The 20,687-nt window shown below is 36.2% G+C and overlaps 1 protein-coding gene across 4 annotated transcripts in view; it reads right to left on the bottom strand.

The window, feature by feature from the left end:
* Nucleotides 1-14,129: 14,129 nt before the first annotated feature.
* UBE2D3 (ubiquitin conjugating enzyme E2 D3) overlaps nt 14,130-20,687 on the bottom strand; it is a 28,904-nt gene continuing 22,346 nt past the window's right edge. For all 4 annotated transcript variants that reach the window (XM_032592929.1, XM_032592930.1, XM_030313345.2 and 1 more), the window contains 3 exons: nt 19,475-19,580; nt 17,608-17,701; nt 14,130-15,609 (listed from right to left, as the gene is read on the bottom strand). In XM_032592929.1, the coding sequence (XP_032448820.1) occupies nt 15,564-15,609; nt 17,608-17,701; nt 19,475-19,580 (246 nt within the window). In that variant the 3' untranslated portion in view covers nt 14,130-15,563. The remainder of the gene's footprint in view (nt 15,610-17,607; nt 17,702-19,474; nt 19,581-20,687) is intronic.

Below are 20,687 nucleotides of genomic sequence, written 5' to 3'. Positions count from 1 at the left end.
CTTAACCGACCAAGCCACCCAGGCGCCCCAACTGTGGGTTTTTCATATATGGCTTTTATTATGTTGAAGTATGGTCCTTCTAAACCTTCTCTGTTGAGGGTTCTTACCATGAATGGATGTTGTAATCGGTCAAATACTTTTTCTGCAGATATTGAAATAATTATATGGTTTTTATCCTTCTATTGTTTTTTTTAAGTTTCTTTATTTATTTTTGGGAATGGAAGGGGCAGAGAGAGAGAGAGAGAGAGAGAGAGAGAGAGAGAGAATCCTAACCAGGCTCTGCACTTTCAGTGTGGAGCCCGATGTAGGGCTCAAACCCACAAACTGTGAGATCATGACCTGAGCTGAAATCAAGAGTTGGACACTTAACTGACTTGAGACACCCAGGTGCCCCTTTCCTTAACCTACTTGAACCACCCAGGAACCCCTATGCTTTTTGTTGTTGATGTGATTGATTTGCAAATATTGATTGCAAATATTGAACCACCTTGCATCTCAGGAATAAATCCCACCTGATTGTGGTGAATGATTTTTTTAAATCAAAATATTTTTTTTTCAGAAATAGATTTAGTGATTCATCATTTAAATATAACACCCAATGCTCATCCCAACCAGTGTCCTCTCTAATGCCCCTCAACCCTTTAGCCCTTCCCTCACCCAACACTCCACCAGCAACCCTCAGTTTCTTCTCTATATTTAAGAGTCTCTTATGGTTTGCCTCCCTCTCTGTTTTTATCTTATTTTTCCTTCCCTTCCCTTATGTTCATCTGTTTTGTATCTTAAATTGCATATATGAGTGAAATTATTTATTTGTCGACTGACTTATTTCACTTAGCGTAATACACTCTAGTTCCATCCATGTTGTTGCAAGTGGCAAAATTTCATTCTTTTTGATTGCCAAGTAATATTCCATTGAATGCTTTTTTGTGAGTATGTGAGTCTCTTCTGTTTTGTCCCCCTCCCTGTTTTTATTATTTTTGTTTCCCTTCCCTTATGCTCATCTGTTTTGTCTCTTAAAGTCCTCATATGAATGAAGTCATATGATTTTTGTCTTTCTCTGACTAATTTCACTTAGCATAATACCATCTAGTTCCATCCACATAGTTGCAAATGGCAAGATTTCATTCTTTTTGATTGCTGAGTAATACTACATTGTATAAATATACCACATCTTCTTTCTCCATTCATCCATCGATGGATATTTGGGCTCTTTCCATACTTTGGCTATTGTTGATAGTGCTGCTATAAACATGGGGGTGCATGTGTCCCTTCGAAACAACACACCTGTATCCCGTGGATAAATGCCTAGTAGTGCAACTGCTGGGTCATAGGGTAGTTCTATTTTTAGTTTTTTGAGGAACCTCCATACTGTTTTCCAGAGTGGCTGTACCAGTTTGCATTCCCACCAACAATGCAAAAGAGATCCTCTTTCTCTGCATCCTCGCCAACATCTGTTGTTGCCTGAGTTGTTAATGTTAGCCATTCTGACAGGGGTGAGGTGGTATCTCATTGTGGTTTTGATTTGTATTTCCTGGATGATGAGTGATGTTGAGCATTTTTTCATGTGTCGGTTGCCATCTGCATGTCTTCTTTGGACAAGTGTCTATTCATGTCTTTTGCCCATTTCTTCACTGGATTATTTGTTTTTTGGGTGTTGAGTTTGATAAGTTCTTTATAGATTTTGGATACTAACCCTTTATCTGATATGTCATTTGCAAATATCTTCTCCCATTCTCTCGGTTGCCTTTAAGTTTTGCTGATTATTTCCTTAGCTGTGCAGAAGCTTTTTATTTTGATGAGGTCCTAGTAGTTCATTTTTGCTTTTGTTTCCCTTGCCTCTGGAGACATGTTGAGTAAGAAGTTGCTGGGGCCAAGATCAAAGAGGTTTTTGCCTGCTTTCTTTTCGAGGATTTTCATGGCTTCCTGTCTTACGTTTAGGTCTGTCATCCATCTTGAGTTTATTTTTGTGTATGGTGTAAGAAAGTGGTCCAGGTTCATTCTTCTGTATGTCGCTGTCCAGTTTTCCCGGCACCACTTGCTGAAGAGATGTCTTTATTCCATTGGATATTCTTTCCTGCTTTGTCAAAGATTATTTGGCCATACATTTGTGGGTCTATTTCTGGGTTCTCTATTCTGTTCCATTGATCTATGTGTCTGTTTTTGTGCCAGTACAATACTGTCTTGATGATTACAGCTTAGTAACACAGCCTGAAGTCCAGAATTGTGATGTGTCCTGCTTTGGTTTTCTTTTTCTGTATTGCTTTGGCTATTTGGGGTCTTTTCTGGTTCCATACAAATTTAGGGTTGTTTGTTCTAGCTCTGTGAAGAATGCTGCAGTTATTTTGATAGGGATAGCATTAAATATGTAGATTGCTTTGCATAGTATCAACATTTTAACAACATTTGTTCTCCAATCCATAAGCAGGTAAATGATTTTTTTAAATGTATTGTTGGATTTGGTTGGCTAATATTTTGTTGAGGATTTTTGCATCTATGTTCATCAGAGATATTGGCCTATGGCTCTCTTTTTTGTAGTGACTTTATCTGGTTTTGGTATCAGGGTAATGCTGGCCTCATAGAATAAATTTGGCTGCTTTCTTTGCTGTTCCACTTTTTAGAAAAAATACGTATTAACTCTTTTTAAAATGTTGGGTAGAATTTCACTGTAAGCTATTTGGTCCTGGACTTGTGTTTGTTGGAATTTTTTTTTTTTGGTTACTGATTCAATTTCATTGCTGGTAATTAGTTTAAATTTTCTATTTCTTCCTGCTTCAGTTTTGGTGGGCTATATGTTTCCAGAAATTTATCCATTTTTTTTCTCGGTCGTCCAATTTGTTGGCATATACTTTATCATAATATTCTCTTATAAAATTTTGTATTTCTATGGTATCAGTTGTTATTTCTCCTCTTACATTTCTGAGTTTGTTCTTTTGTGTTCTCTTTTCTCTCTGTTTTTCTTAATGAATGTTGCTAAAGGTTTATCAATTTTGTTCCTCTTTTCAATGAACCATCTCCCAGTTTTATTGATCTGTTCTATTGGGTTTTTTTTTAGTTTTTATTTTGTTTATTTCTATTCTAATATTTATTATGTCCTTCCTTCTACTGGTTTTGTTTTTCTTCTTTTTCTAGCTACTTTAGGTGTAAGGTTAGGTTGTTTGAGATTTTTTACTTGCTTCTTGAGGTAGGTAGGTTTGTATTGCTATAAACTTCCCTTTTAAAACAGCTTTTGCTGCATCCCAAAGATTTTGGACTGTTGTGTTTTTATTTTCATTTGTCTCTAGGTATTTTCTGATTTCCTGTTTTATTTCTTGGTTGACCCATTCATTGTTTAGTAATGTGTTATTTAACCTCTATGTATTTGGTTTTTCCTAGGGTTTTTTTCCCCTTGTGATTGATTTCTAGTTTCATAGTATTGTGGTTGGAAAAGATGTATGGTATGACTTTGATCTCTTTGAATTTGTTGACATTTGTTTTGTGGTCTAATATGTGATCTATTCTGGGGAATGTTCCATGTGCACTTGAGAAGAATGTGTATTCTGCTGTTTTAGGAAGGAATGTTCTGAATATATCTGTTATATTCATTTGGTCCAGTGTATCATTCAGAGCCAATGTTTTTGTTTGGATGATCTATCCATTGATATGAAGAGGTGTTAAAGTCCCCTAATATTATTGTATTATTATTGATCACTTTCTTTATGTTTTTTATTTATTTTATTTTATTTTATTTTATTTTATTTTATTTTATTTTATTTTTATTTTTTAACGTTTATTTATTTTTGAGACAGGGAGAGACAGAGCATGAACAGGGGAGGGTCAGAGAGAGGGAGACACAGAATCTGAAGCAGGCTCCAGGCTCTGAGCTGTCAGCACAGAGCCCGACGCGGGGCTAGAACTCACGGACCGTGAGATCATGACCTGAGCCAAAGTCGGCCACTTAACCAACTGAGCCACCCAGGTGCCCCTCTTTATGTTTTTTAATAGCTGCTTTGTGTATTTGGGTGCTGTACATAAATATCTACAATTATTATATCTTCTTGTTGGACCGTTTTATGATTTTATAGTGTCCTTCTTTGACTCTTATTACAGTCTTAGTTTTAAAGTCTATTTTGTCCAATATAGTATTGCTATCCCAGCTTTCTTTTCACTGCCCTTTGCATGATAAATGCTTTTCTATCCCTTTACTTTCACTCTGGATGTGTCTTAGGTCTGAAACGAGTCTCTTGGAGACAGCATATAGATGGGTCTTGCATTTTATCCATTGTATCACCGTATGTCTTTCTATGGAGTATGTAGTCCATTTAACATTCAAAGTAATTATTGACAGGTATGTACTTATTGGTATTTTATTATTTGTTTTATGGTTGCTTTTTTAGTTCTTTCCTGTTCCTTTCTTCTCTTGCTCTCTTTTCTCATGGTTTGCTGGATTTCTTTAGTGATATACTTACATTACTTTCTTTTTATTTTTTTGTATATCTATTACTCGTTTTTTTTTATTTGTAGTTAACGTTAGGTTTGTATGTGACATCTTATGCATATAACAGTCTATATTAAGTTGATGGTTGCTTAAGTTCAACTCATTCTTTACTCCTCTCCCCACCCCTATCTTAAATATATAGTGTCATACTTTAAGTCTTTTTATTTTGTGAGTCCCTTCACTGATCTTTTTGTGTTTCCTGTTTTTTTTTTTTTAAAGTTTATTTATTTATTTTGAGAGGGAGAAGGTGAGCACGAGCCAGGGAGGAGAGAGAGAATTCCAAGCAGCTTCTGCACCGTCAGCATGCAACCCGATGCAGGGCTCTATCCCACAAACCTTGAGATCATGACCTGAGATGAAGTCAAGAGTTGGACACTTAACTGACTCTTTCCTATTTGCCTTACTGTTATTTATGGTTTTTCCTTTCCATTTCAAGAGTCTCCTGTAACATTTCTTGTAGAGCTAGTTTAATAGTCATGAATTCCTTTAACTTTTGTTTGTCCAGGAAGCTCTTGATCTCTCCTTCTATTCTGAATAATAGCTTTGCTAGATATTCTTGGCTGAAGGTTTTTCTCTTTCAGTAGTTTGAATATATCATGCCACTCTTGTCTGGCCTGCAAAATTCTGCTGAAAAACCAGCTGATACTCTTATAGGGTTTCTCTTGTATGTAACATTTTCTTTTCTCTTGCTTATTTTAAAATTCTCTCAAAAATAAAATAAAATAGGGGCGCCTGGGTGGCGCAGTCGGTTAAGCGTCCGACTTCAGCCAGGTCACGATCTCGCGGTCCGTGGGTTCGAGCCCCGCGTCAGGCTCTGGGCTGATGGCTCGGAGCCTGGAGCCTGTTTCCGATTCTGTGTCTCCCTCTCTCTCTGCCCCTCCCCCGTTCATGCTCTGTCTCTCTCTGTCCCAAAAATAAATTAAAAAAATAAATAAATAAATAAAATAAAATAAAATAAAATTCTCTCTTTATAATTACTTTTTGCAAATTGTTTACTATGTGTCTTGGTGTGGACCTTCTTGGGTTGATATTTTGTTGGGGGCTTTCTGTGCCTCCTGGATCTAGATTCCTGTTTCCTTCCTTAGATTCAGAAAGTTTTCAGCTTATTTCTTTAAATTTATTTCTTTATTTATTTCTTTAAATAAAATTTCTTCCCCGCTTTTTCTGTCTCTTCTCATTCTGGGATCCCTGTAATTGAATGTTATTAGGCTTGATGGTATTGGTATTGCTAATTCCCTAACTCTGTTTTCCTTTCTTTTCTTTTTTCTTTTTCCTTTTTTTTTTGGTCTCTCTCATGTTCATCTTGATTGCTTTCCATTCTTTTCTCCAAGTCACTAGTCCATTCTTCTGCTCCTCTAGTTTACTATTTATTCCCTCAAGTGTATTTTCAATTTCATTTATTGACTTCTTCATCTCTGATGGGTTTTCTGTTTTCCATCTCTTTGTTAAGGGTCTCCCTGAGGTCCTCCACTTTCTTCACATCCAGTAAGTACTTTATGACCGTTATGTTATATTTTCCATCAGGCCTATTACTTATCTCCACTTCATTTAGGTCTCTTGCTGTGATTTTGTCCTGTTTTTTCATTTGGGACATATTCCCCTGTCTCCTCATTTTGTCTGTGTCCGTTTCTGTGTATTAGGAAAGTCAGCTATGTCTGCTCCTCTTGAAAGTAGCAACTTTATGAAGAGGTTCTGTGGTGCCCTGCAGTGCAATGTCCTCTGTTTATTGCAACCTGGCACTTTGGGGGTGTCTCCTATATGTGTTGCACGCACCCTGCTGTTGTGGCTGAGCTGTGTTTGCCTTCAGTCCAGTCATCTGCAATGGATCTCTTTGCCTGTTATGGCCAGGATTTGGTCCTTGTGTTGTTAGTGGGACAGTCTGGGGCTGTCTTGGGCTTCAGTCAGACCAGGTGTTTGCCAGAGATGCAGTACCTCTGCTGTGGGAAGGGGTCTGGAGTGGAGGCAAGGTAGGTAGTGAGTGTTGAAAATACTCTGGTTCCTGCAAGTGGCCCGTATGTTTATGGTGGTGGATGAGGGAGGGAAATGGTGCCCTCCGGCTCCTTTGTTCCTGAAGAAGTCTCCCAACGATCCTTGCCCCTCCAGCACATGCTCTGAGATTAGTAAACAAATCTCCCTCCTGTGTACCCCAAGCATTTTTCAAACTGCTGCTTTTATGGTGTATCTCTGTGACACTGTTTTTGTGCTCTCTCTTGAAGGCTTGGGACTCAGTTTCCTCTTGCCCTCCCAGCTCTCTCACAGGCCTCCTGATTTTTTAAGTTCCAAGTTTTAGGCCTCTCTGATTGTAAGAACTTGTGCAAGTCATTCCTCTGGTTTTCAAGACCAAATGTATGGAGATTCATCTTTCCAATGTGGGTCTCCCATGCCTGGGCTGGGGTCTGCTCTTCTCCCTTTTTTGTGCCCGGGGCATTCCTCCCTCCTGTGGATAGTCCTGTGGGTCTTTAGCTTTCGATCATGTCTGTGTTTCCTACTCTCTTTGATGTGGCCTCTTTTCTACATTTAGCTGTGGAGAGTCTGGCTGCCAGTCTTTGGATAATTTTCTGGGTTGTTCACACTGATGTGGCTGTTATCTAGTTGTATCCATGGACTGAGATGAGCTTAAGGTCCTCCTACTCTGCCATCTTCCCTGGAAGTCAATATGTAACTTTTCATATCCGGCTTCTTTCACTTAGTAGGTTTTCAAGGTTCATCCACATTGTAGTATGCATCAGTACTACATTCCTTTTTATGGCAAAATAATATGCCATCATATGGATACACACAATTTGTTTATTCATCCATTGTTTCCACCTTTGGCTATTGTGAATAATGCTACTATGAATGTACAAATGTTTGAATTTCTGTTTTCAACTGAAAACTAGGAGTATATATCTAGGAATGGAATTGCTAGGCCATGTAGTAATTTTGTATATAATTTTTTAAGGAAATGCCAACCTGCTTTCCATAGAAGCTGCATCATCTTACATTCCCACCAGCAATGTAAGATGGTTCCAATTTCCCCAAATCCTCCCAACGCTTATTTTCCATTTAAAAATTATAGCCATTCCGGGCACCTGGGTGATTCAGTCAGTTGGGCGTCCAACTTTGGCTTGGGTCATGATCTTGCGGTTTTTGAGTTCAAGCTCCATGTCGGGCTCACTGCTGTCAGTGTGGAGCCTGATTCAGATCCTCTGTACCTCTCTTTCTCTACTGCCCCCCTTCCCAACTCGCACGTGCTCTCTCAAAAATAAACATTAAAAAAATATTATAGTCATTCTAGTAGATGTGAAGTGGTATCTTATTGTGGTTTTGATTTGTATTTCTCTAATAACTAATGGTGTTGAGCATCTTTTTCATGTTTGTTGGCCATTTGTGTATCTTTTTTTGAGAAATATTCAAATCCTTCGCCCATTTTTAAATTGGGTTACTTATCTTTTTGTTGAGTTTAAAGAACTCTTTATATATTCTGCAAACTAGACACTTATCAGATATGTGATTTGCAAATATTTTTTCCCATTACATAGGTTGTCTTTTCACTTTGATAGTATCTTTGGACATACAGAAATTTATAATTTTGCTGTCCAACTTACCTGTTTTTTCTTTCATTGCTTTTGCTTTTGGTATCATATCTAAGAATTTGTTTCCAAATCCAAAATCATGAAAATTTACTCCTCCTTTCTTCTAAGAGTTTTATAGTTGTAGATCTTACATTTAGGAATTTGATCCATATTGAGTTGATTTTTGTATGTGGTGTGAGGTGGGATCCAAATTCATTCTTTTGCATGTGAATATCCAGTTGTCTTAGAACTGTTGAAGAGACTATCTTTCCCCATTGAGAGGTCTTAACACCCTTGTGGAGAATCAATTGGCCACAGATATGTGTGGGTTTATTTTGTACTCTCAGTTCTATTCTATTGGTCTGTATGTTTATCTGTATGCTAGTACCATACTCTTTTAATTACTGTAACTTTGCAGTAAATTTTGAAACAGGAAATGAGCCCCCAAAGTTTATTCTTTTTCAAGATTGCTTTGTGCTCTTTTGTAGTTCTCTACGAATTTTTAGATCTTCCATTTCTGCAAAAACAGTCATTAGGATTTTGACAGGATTGCATTGAATATGTAGATTGCTTTGAGGATCATTGCCATCTTCACAATAAGTCTTCCAATTCATGAGCACAAGATGTCTTTCCACTTATTTAGGACTTTTCTCTTTCAGAAATGTTTTGTAGTTTTCAGTGTGCAAGTTTTGCACTTCCTGGGTTAAATTTATTCCTATTATTTTATTCTTTTAGATGTTATTGAAAATGAAATTGCTTTCTTAATTGCATTTTCAGATTGCTCATTGCTAGTTACAGAACTGCAATTGATTTTTGTGATTTTTGTATTCTGCAATTATGCTGAGTTCCATTTTTAGCTCTAATTTTTTAAATTATCATTAAGATTTTCTAGATTGTGTCATTTTGCGAATAGGGTTTTACTACTTCTTTCCAATTTTTGATGACCTGATATTTTTAATGTCTGAAAATTTTGCAGGTCACATGGCTCCCACTCATGGTGCTATGTTCCTTTGTATTTTGTTTTTTTCTGATATTTAACCGTGAACTATTGAGTTCCTTTAGAATATTTGTTTCCGCCAGTTCTTAGTTGCTCTGATTTGGAACTACTTTAAAAATTAATTCTGCTTGAGTTTTCTGGGACCACCTATGTAGTTAAGATTTAAGGGCTGCAAATCTTCACAAAGGCCAAACTATGACTACAGTTTCTGAGAGGAGAATATTCTCCTGTTACAGAGCACCAAGGTTCAAGATCTGTGGACTCCTCACTGTTTTGGGGATGGGTTTCTCTTATTTGACACCACTCTTTGCCAGGGTCACGTGGTTTACAGGGAACTTGGGTTACAGTTCACTTGGTTTTCAAGTGTTTTTGAGATGAAGGTTGGCTTCTGTTTATATTCTTTCTTTTTGGGTTCCTGGCTTCAATATATTTTGGCTTGTGAGTACTCCTTTCTTGACTAATTCACACATTAAAAAAAATTGTTTTTCCCATGTTTGGTTGCTTTTTCACAAGAGTCAGTCAGGATAATCATCCATACTAATAGGAACTGAAATGTCCATCTACTGACTGTGGTGGTATTTTACTTACCGTAGTCAGAAAGTGAAGAAGGTTCATTACACTAGTCCTGATCTGTGGAGGATATGTTCCAAGACCTCCAGTGGATGCCTCAAACTGATAGTATTGAACCCTCTACTATATATTTTTCTATACATACATATGATAGAGTTTAATTTACAAATTAGGTACACTAAGATTAACAATTGCAACAATATACTGTTATGACAGTATAATAAAAGTTATGTGGATGTGTTCGCTTTTTCTCAAAGTATCTTCTTGTACTCTGCTTACCCTTCTTGTGATAGGAGAGGATAAAATGCCTCCATGATGGGATGAAGTGAGGTAAATGTGACAGTTAGGCTACTATTTACCTCCTGGCAGTGTATCAGGAGGATGATCTGCTCCTGGACCACAGTTGACCATGGATAACTTAAGACTGTGGGTAAGGGAGGACTACTATATTTTTCTATAGTATACTGTAGTTTTTGTTTTTTGTATTTTTAAACATTTGGCAAGGAATATTTTTGGCAAAGTCTACCATTTAACTTTCACTCATCTATTAAATACTTGGCCACCTAACAACGTGCCAGGCAGTCATCTAGTCATTAAAGAATATAGCAGAACAAAACAGACAAAATCCCTGTTCTGGGATGGGGTTGAAAAAACAGTATTACATGCGAAGGTAGATAATACAGAATATGCCATGGAACACTCTACAATGCAGGGCTATGTTGGTATATTATGTATAGTAATAGTTGAGGAAAACCACTCTAACATTTGAAACAATTAGGGAAGGGAGAGCCATATGACTTGAGAGAATGCTAGTCAAAGAACAAGGGCAAACATCCTAACATCAAAGTCCTCAAGTCTCACCTGAAGCCTGTGAGAGTTTGAGTTGGGGAGTGGTTGAGCAGTGTATTAGAGGTGATGGGAAGTCGTTACATCCTTGAGCATTTGTTTTCACTCTGAAGGAGACAGGAAACCTTTAGGTTTGGAGCAGTGATGACATGATCTGACATGGTTTAGGAATATGCTGGGTGTTGTGTGTGGGGCAGATTACTGCAAAGTAAAAAGCAGGACCACTGAGTAGGCTATTACATACAGTGATCCAGGAGGTGATCAAGCTTTACACCATGGTGGCAGCAGGGACTATGGTGAATAAGTAGGTTCTGAATAAAAATTAAAAGAACTGACAGGACTGCTATGAGAAATCAAGGTTGATGCCCAAGCTTTGAGCCAGTGCTACTCAAAGGAATGTTTTACATTTACCAAAGCCAAAAGAGGTAGGGGTGTGTGCATCTGTGTAGAAATCAAGTAGGTTTTAGACATGTTTAGGAGAGATGGTTGGGAGATCAGCAAAGGACAATGGTTAACTATGTACCTGAGTAACTAGGGCATGAAACTACTCCACTGTTTGGTCTTGACACTATTCAAATGTGACACACCAACAAGGAATTTGAGGTTATTTAAGAGGCTCAGACAATATAGTATGCAAAATGAAAGTTATTTCATAAAACCATTTTCAATACAGGAAAACTTCAAGAGGGCTCTTAAAGATACTCATCCAGGAACAGCGTACAATTTGGAAAGGTAACTGACAATGGGACCTTAATTAAAACAAATACCATGTTAAAACAGCAATTACTAGAAAGTTTGCCAGAATTAAAATCCTAAAAAGTTCTTCAAAATGAGGCAAGAAAGGAGCAAGTAGTTATAAGATAGCAGGAAAGAATACAAAATTGTGGTAATTACTGGGGACCTAAAGAAACCAAAATCTTCCTAGTCTTTCCAGAAAACATCTTAGTATCTAAGTATCTTAGTTTTGATCTTTTACATAGTTCCCCCAATACACTATTTTTTGGGGAATGCGGATGCAGAGGTAATCAGGTTTTTAAAATCCTGTCTCTAAATACCTTTACAATTTATATTACATTGGGACAACTGAAAGTTTTCAAAAGCTACTTTTGAGCTATTTCGAATTATATTCTGACATATGCTAAATCCAGTGAACATTACAAACATCCTAAACATGAGGGCTTACCTTGTCACTCAAAAACAAAACAAACAACAGACTTAAAGGCCACATGGTAAGACATGTTCAAATCCTGGATCTAACCAACTTGGACTTTTGTACCTGGTTACTTTTTAAATATTAGTTGGCCATTTGCTCCATTATGTATACATGAATCAAGTTAGATTTTTGTTATGAATTTGAATACCACTGGAAGATGGTTAGTCAAATTGTAGGATTTTAGATCATAAGTAAATGTGTGGAACCTACACTATTATTTATAATTCAAAGTACTACAACTTGTCAGATATGAGATAGCAATGTAATGCTTGGGAATACAACAGATGTCCTCTCATCACCCATTAAACAGTAACAGGTGTCAAGTAACTAGCTACGTGGGCTCAAGGATTGCTGCTATGGGTTGTTAGATCTAGGAGCAGACTTCAGAATCACCTGGATGGCTTTTTAAAACAGACCACTGGAGGGATGCCTGGGTAACTGCTCAGTCAGTTAAGCACCAGCTTCGGCTCAGGTCATGATCTCACAGTTCATGAGTTCAAGCCCTGCCTTGGGCTCTGTGGATAGCTCAGAACCTGGAGCCTGCTTTGGACTCTGTGTCTCCCTCTCTCTACCCCTCCCCTGCTTGCACTCTGTCTCGCTCTCAAAAATAAAATAAACCATTAAAAACAAAAACAGACCACTGGATTTTCTCAACCAGTAGGCCTAGAGTGTGGTCTGATAACTTCTGTTTTAATAAACTTCCCAAATGATACAGATTATGTCTTGGGACCACACTTTGAGAATGTCTTAATTCTTTATAGATCAGTTTTGTAACTGCTATTTTAAGAAGTTCAAATTAGAACTCACACATAATATTAGGTTAAAGTGTGGATTTCATGTTAGCCCGAATTACTGAGACCAAAGTGTCTTTAAACACAGACTTTAATGGTAACAATTCCTTTAAGCTCAATTTTATCTTAGCTATTACAAGTGTTATGCAGATGTCACTATTAAGACAATATTTAGTGACTTGTACTGGTTTCCTCAAAATAGAAGACAAATTCACTTAAAAAGTAAAATCAACAATCATTTAACAGTTTTGTTATGCCAACACAAAACACGGCTAATTTGAGTCACCTCCAAAATCACTAACACAGCATGATCAGTAACTGAAGCATATTTTAACTAAGCCATTAAAAGAAAAAAAAAAAAAAAGTGAGTGTTTCACTACCCCTGAGACCACTATTAACTGTGGTTCATACTTTAAAAAATTGTGAGCACACCCACACAAGAAAGCAAACTAACAAGCTTTTTAAAAAAAATCTGGTACCACATTGCAAACTTGCCCAGGAAAAATGAGTCACTTAAAATATAATTTACCATTAACAGGTCAACTGGACTGTTAATTCTCAAGAAACTCAGCATTAAAAATTTGACTTTATGCATTAAAAGATATAGGAAATATAAAGAACCAAAATCAGTTTTTAATCTTCTAATATGCATCCAGTCCTACACATGGCACTGGTAATGTATATAGGGAAAAAGGGCAAATTCTTGGGATTCTTTTGAAGGTTTCATTAGAGATGATCTCAAGTCCAGTGTCCATACATTCAAAAATGTTGGTTTTCCAGGTACTTTACTGTTCTCTTAAACCTGGAGAAGCCTCTATGGCTTATTCCCTTAGAGTGACATTAGAAATGTTGTAGAAAGCATCAAATCAAAGATACAGAGAACTGGACACATCTAATAATTATGACAACAACTTCAGTCATTCTCTATAAATACTTCAAGGTTGTCTATGGCTAAAAAGGTCAACTTGAAAGTCAATTAGCAATTCAGAAGCTCTGACAAAGTGCTTATTCACGACGGGCTTTCAAGAAATAATATGCCTACTAAAGCTATTTTGAGTTATTGGAGAATCAGAAGTAATTATTTTGAAAAAAGAGCAAAAGAACAGGATCTCTTACCTTACGGAGCAGGTAGGTTACTAATTTTTCATTTGTAATTTGAATCCAAAATAGCATTAACAGTATGACATCTACCTTTAAGGAATAATTTTAAGTAAAAGATGAAATGAAAAAAATTCACTCGTTGGAAAATCGTATAGCTGGGTTGATATTTCTCAATGAAATGTTTAAATTACAGAATTAACAAAGCCAGAACATCTTCGGAAGGCATGCATTTCACTTGCAGTTTAGAGAAAAATCTTAAGTCAATAAACCATGTCCAAACTACATATTAAAATGTTTATAAAAATCAAGCTTTAACATTTATTTTATATCTAGCTTTCCACATCTGTGTGCAGACAAGGAATAAGATTGCACATAAGTGTAAGCAGTGCAAAAATGTGGAAGTGGAGAAAAGTCACAGATGTGCTAAAAATCAAACACAAGATTTTAAGAAAGCAATGGACAAATCAAAACTAGGAAAAAAGTAAAACTATAGCGTCAGGATTAGGAAGGGTGAAGAATGATAATGCCCTTGTTACTACAGAAGTTAAGTTAGTGGCACAGATAGCACTTGTCAAACAAAAAATAATCCAATAGCATTGACTTTTATTCATTCATGTTAAGTCACCTGAAATGATATCTGTTGCATTTAAATGCTCATTAATGTAAATGGCTGAACAAATCCATTTCAATGGATAGTCAATATCCCACATAGTTAAGTCACTTCAACACAGCCTCATGACAACTCCCACACCAGAACAGTACTTTATTTTGTAAATTTTGACCCATTATTACTCCCATGTTATGGTTTTTTCAGCTGTCAAGTGTACAAGGTGAAGAAAAAATTTAGTTAGATGGGGGTTGCACCTGGAAAATAAATTTCTTAAACTTCATATACACGTTTCAAAACTGCTGGGTCCCAAGTCCATCTATGAACTCCAGGGCTGCCAGTATCATGTGCAGCATACTAAAGCTACACTATCCGAATAGCTTATTACTTCTGCATAAATCAGGTCAATCAATGTGTCAACCTGTAACAGACTGTGCACTTTTAACTGAACATGGCAAAATATTCACTCTTTTGAACTTTACATCATTATTTGATGTCAAACAATGAAGCAAATCCCAACAGTATATACAAAAACAGCTTTGCATTTACAAAAGATTGTTTCCCATACTGATTAATTCAGGCAGCTAACTCATTGGTTTATGCAACTTTATTGAAGAAAAATAAATCAATTACTAGCAGAGCTATTAGTTGATCACTCATCCATTGACAACTTGCATCATTTATTCAGTGCTATATTAAACAGTGTATTGGAAGATAGATTAACTAATAGCTCCAAGCCTCCTAACAATTTAAATGAGAATTACAAAATGTTTGAGACCCTATTTTGGAATACAAAGGGTGTTTGACTTCCAATTTCCATTCTCTGTAGAACAAGAACAGGTCATTCCTTTATTGACATGCATAAAATACATCACATTTTCTGTTCTGCTGATGCTATAAATTCAATACCAATTCTCCAGCCACATCAGTTATGAGCATAAAGTATATCATGTAACCTCAAATCTCTAACAGTGGAAGGCTTAAAAAAGACTGGATGCTAGAATAATGCTGCTTCCTTTGATGTGACAACTGAGCATCCATCTCCCTCCCCCTCAGATGATTTCTTCAGCATGTTAGAGCAGTGAGGAATGGTTTTAGTCTCATAACCAAGTTAGAGTGAAGACATTGGCCACATAATACACATGCTCCATTTTTAAAAAAATTCAGAATCTTGGGCAACTGTTCTCTTGTAACTACTTTACAGTTTCTAAAAGCAGTTATTGTCCAAAGCTGGAAGAACTTAAGTCTTCTCAGATGAGCATGTGAATGAATGGAGGGAGGTAAACAAAAAATAAAATTAAAAAAGATGAGGTCTGAAAGGGGAGCAGCCGGATAAGAAAATCAAAAAAGGAACAGTAATTTAAAGTTTATTCCAGCTATAATGCAGGTTATTCTGACTTTAAGGTAGCATCACATGGCATACTTCTGAGTCCATTCCCGAGATATTCTGTTGTACCTGCAAATAAAGAAGATGTTACTTAAAAAGTTAAAGAATTCTTAATATTTGAAAGGAAAGATTTCTATTTTACCTCCAAACTCATCATGGAGTTATCTCTTATGGCTATGATTAGAATTAAGCCAACAAGGGAGAAATAGCATTGGTACTCAAAGCAATGTGGGAAATGGAAATCTTATGCTTCCACTAGAATGTTCCAATAGACTGAAAATATTTTCATAAACACAATAAGGTGGTATTGAGATTGGGGACGCTAAGAAAAAAAATAATCAAAGACCTTTTCTCTTCCCTACCACTGAGTTAAATGTTCTATTAGAAAATCCTATAATTAGTATTCACTTCAACTAACTGTAACATTAAAAAAATTATTTTACAGATCATGGACTTATGTCAGAACGGCAGTCTACAGAAATTTCCATCAAAGTTGGAACCAAACAATTTTATCTGAATCCTAGACTTTGAGAAATTGGTAATACCAGAAATTACATTTGAGATTTAAAGCACAGGGAGAAGATTAGACATTGGGGAAGGAGGTTTTGAAGAAAGGACTTTTCAAGAGAGGTGGGTGTGAGTGGTGTGTATGTGTTAATTGGAACATGTATGTGTTACTTTTAGAAAGTGTGACTGGAGCTAACAAGTCCCACTTGAGACTTAATGAGAATCTCTAGTAGTACAACTCAGGGGCATCTTTGTTTAAAAAGATCAACAGATAACACACACACGAGCAAGGTTATTTATTACTGAGGATTATCATTCATATTGATAAATGCTATCAATTTCTTCCTGTATTACATCCATGCCATATATTACTTACCAACAAAAAATACAGTGATAGCCTTAAGAAATGAATATAACATCAAAGGGTATAGGAGAACTTTTAGATTTCTATTTCCAGTTTGAACTTTATGCAATATTAACTAGCTTCATTTCAAACCAAGAACTAAACATGGTTCAACCACTTTTCTAAACTTTAGCATATAGAAGTTCTTTCTACCATTCATGGTTACCTCATTTAAGGACACCCTCTCAAAAAGCCAGCACTTTAAAACAAAGGTTTCATTTAGCATACAGGGAGCCACAAAGTATAGCTGATATTAATGCATGCTTGTCAGTAATGAACATTTAGTTTAGATGCTTGGAGGCTTTATTAAAAGTGTTTTCCCCTTATATTATGATCTCTTGGCCAAATTTTAATTAAATCACCACATTCCATAAAGTACTGGTAATAAAGGTTAAAATATACCAACTTTAAAATTTAAATACCATGGTAGTTTGAAAAAGATACTATTTAAACTTTCATTTCTTACTAGTGCTATATATAACTGCTTTGCCATGCAAATACTCTCAAGCAGTAATGACTACTGGGTATACTTTCACGCTAAACAGAGATCAAGCAGTTAAATGTACAGTTTTCAGAAAACTGTCACATCTGTTACCTTTGGTTAGTTAAGACAGTGCCTTTAAGCATGCAGCACTCAAGTGCTGGCAGTACCATGAATAAGCGCACCATAGAGTGCAGATCCTCTTACCCTACAACATAGCGTATTTCTCTGTCCACTCTCTTGCTAACCTATTGTACCTAATTGAACAAGTATACTTAGCATTAATCATAACATACAACAAAGTTATAATGGTGAAGTAGTACATAAAGGTAATTCAAATATCTGAGGAATTTAGACCACATTTTTATAATAGTACCAGTTATTTGTTTCAAAAATGTAATTGGGACAAAGAAAAATCTTTCTTTCCAAAAACTTAGTAAGTGACAAAGCACTGAACATGTTGGGAAATTAAAACGTTTTAGAGGGGGCTATTCATTGTCACATAAACTAAAACCTATTAAAAAAAACTCACATTTCAAAAACTAGCTTTCTGCACATTTTAATTATTATCTTACCAGCAATAATCATCAAGTCTTCATGGCATTTCCACAACTTACAGCAGAGTGTAAGCCTAACTCATTAAAAAAATAAAGTCACTTTTCTACTATATACTTACTTATCTCTGTCTGTTTTATAGATCCGTGCAATCTCTGGCACTAGGGGGTCATCTGGGTTTGGATCACATAGCAGTGAACAAATGGATAAAAGAACTGCAAGAAAAAAAAGTGTTACCTAGCATTGGAAATTTAGATAAAAATGTATTTAGAAACATGTATTAAAAAAAAAAAAACACCCAATCCTCAAAAGATTTTTTATTAGTTTGTATCTTAAGGTCAATGAGACACAGCTTTACAGACATTTTGCTTCAAAGGAGACAATAAGGAATGTCAAAAATAGAACTTTGTTGGCATCAAGTTTAGTACTGACTAGCTATGAAAATAGTGCCAAACTCAGGAGTTCCAAGATACTCAAACAATGCGGTAGTAGTTTTTTATCCTTTTCATAAAGTTAAGTGGCATTAGTAATAAACTGTGGAGTTCTTGGTACTTTGAGGGGGGAAATCTATAAAGAATAATGTGGGGGAACATTGTGCAGTATTATTTTCAGCGGTTGGGCATAACAAAAAATCCATTCTCAGGGTGTCTAGCTAGCTCAGTCAGAGGAGCATGAGACCCATGATCTTGGGTTTGTGGAGTTCAAGCCCCATGTTGGAGGTAGAGTTTACTTATTAAATAAATATATATATATTAAAAGAAAGGGGGCACCTGGGTGGCTCAGTTGATTTAGCCTCCAACTTCGGTTCAGATCATGATCTCATGGTTTGTTGAGTTCGAGACCCACATTGGGCTCTATGCTGAGTGCTCAGAGCTTGGAGCCTGCTTCAGATTCTGTATCTCCCCCTCCCTCTCTGTCTCTCTCAAAAATAAACATTAAAGAAAACAAAAAGAATAAAAAAAAAGAAATCCATTCTCTTCCCTGCCCTTGGGGGAGTTTCACATAAACTCCCAACTGCTCCATTGTGTTTTGTCTCCTTGAATTTATAAACTAAGAGTACTGATTAAATAAATGTTGAGATCTCCATTACTTTTTTAATAAAAGATTTTATTATATACATATATGCACATACACATATATTTTTAAGTAGGCTTCACGTCCAGCAGAGAGCCCAACGTGGGGATTGAAATTACAACCCTGAGATTGAGAACTCAGCTGAGATCAACAGTTGTGGACACTTAACCGACTGAGCCATCCAGGAGCCCCTGAAGATTTTATTTTTAAGCAATCCCTACACTCAACATGGGGCTTGAACTCACAACTCCAAGATCAAGAGTCATGCTCTACAGACTAAGCCAGCCACGCAGGCACCTCTCTATCTCTATTACTAAACGAGCCTTCACAACTTTAGTTCTTACTCTGACCTGTTCAATTCATGAACTTGGATGATACCAAGCATTACAGAGCATGTATCTAATTCATTTTGTATGCCTATTATGTGGCAGACACTGCAAAGTGTTATAAGGGATTTTCTTTCTTCTCCAAAACAGTGATTTTAGTCAAATAAAAGTCTGGGAGATGCTACACTACCTTTTTAGTAGATACAAATTCACTGAACAATCCTATCTGAAACACTGTCTTAATTAGCAACATTAAAAACCTCATTTTTTATACCTTAAGGTATGCTAAGCCAACACCAATACCCAAAGGTTACTACAGGGTACACTTCCTTCCCATTGAGTAGTCACTCTGTGGTAGGTGATTTCATTTGTGGGGGAGAAGTGACATAAAAACCACCACAGTCATTCAAAATGGAGAAAGATGGAGGAACTCCATCTCCATCTGGGATATTCTTGTGGAGACTGGACAACCTATTAGAGATGTCATATAATAGATCCCAACTGAAATTAGAAGACCAGAATTGATCTAGAGACCTTTCCAAGACTATGAATCTGAGCAGCTCAAGACTTTCTCTGAAAGTATTTTACCTTTAGAAATAGTTAAAGCAGGAGACCACTGTGATCTTAGAATATCGAGACAAATGCTGCCATTACTGTTAATATTTGGATGATAAATTCTTGTTGTAAATGCAACCTAAAATAAATTAAAAAAATTTTTTAGGTATCTTTTCCCCAAGTAAAAATAAGCATCCTAATCTGAAATAAAAGACTTTCATTTTTAGCAAGGCTTAAAATACTGTCCTGCTCGCTCGCTCGCTCTCTCTCTCTCACACACACACACACACACACACACACACACACACACACAATCAAATGGCTAAAACCTACTTTACATACACAGTAGGACTAAAAATTACAGAAACTCATCTGATATTCTGATCAAGATCTTTCAGGGGATCCTTCTCTTTCATTAAAATAAAATGTACTCTTTGGGGCAAAAATTTTACTATCAATGATATGATGGGATATTCTGAAGGTTAACTTTCGCTCTACCATGTCATGACTATCAAGAAGAACATTGTGAAGGCTAATTAACATTCATTAATAAAGGAACTTCAGAATGTAAACCAAATTTGTAGACCAACTCACTTAAGGTATCAAGTTACAAAAAGTATGTGTTTTAGTGTGCGTTTCCATAGTACATAACATAATTTTAAATATCACAAAAGTGTTTCATCTGAAGTAACTGTCATACTACACCTATAACATGACTGCAAAGATGGCTGAAGTGCCAACGTTCTGCTATTTTCTACAGGTATTCATATAGATTGGATTTATGTTAATTGCTCTGAAAAGACAAGGATCAAATGCTTTTAATAACTGTAAACCAGTCACCTTCGTGCATTAAGCAACTATAAGCTTTGATAGATTTATTGTTATATATGCAAACCCAAACCCCTAAAAGATATAGCCTGTCTAAGCCCTAACAAACATAGCCTAGGCTGCAGCAACATATGCAAATGAATACAAAGCTGAATACCTGAAGTCTACTACTTTACAGAGGTTAATAATCCAAACCTGTATGAGCACAATAAAGGGGGGAAAAAAACTTCCACATAATGTATCAGAGCTTTGCAACATTGGATAAATCCTTATCTCCATTTACAAAAGTTCAAATCCAGGTCTAGCTGCTCTTCTAACTAAAGATTAAGAGCATTCTGTATTATATATTTAGCTTATGTATTAGCCTCAATATGTATTTAACCTAAATTATTCTTACTCCCTACATATACATGCCAAT

Source organism: Lynx canadensis, chromosome B1, assembly GCF_007474595.2.
Source record: "Lynx canadensis isolate LIC74 chromosome B1, mLynCan4.pri.v2, whole genome shotgun sequence".
NCBI lineage: Eukaryota > Metazoa > Chordata > Mammalia > Carnivora > Felidae > Lynx > Lynx canadensis.
The sequence above is the reverse complement of the archived record's forward strand: the minus strand, read 5'-3'. Positions and strand labels throughout refer to the sequence as shown.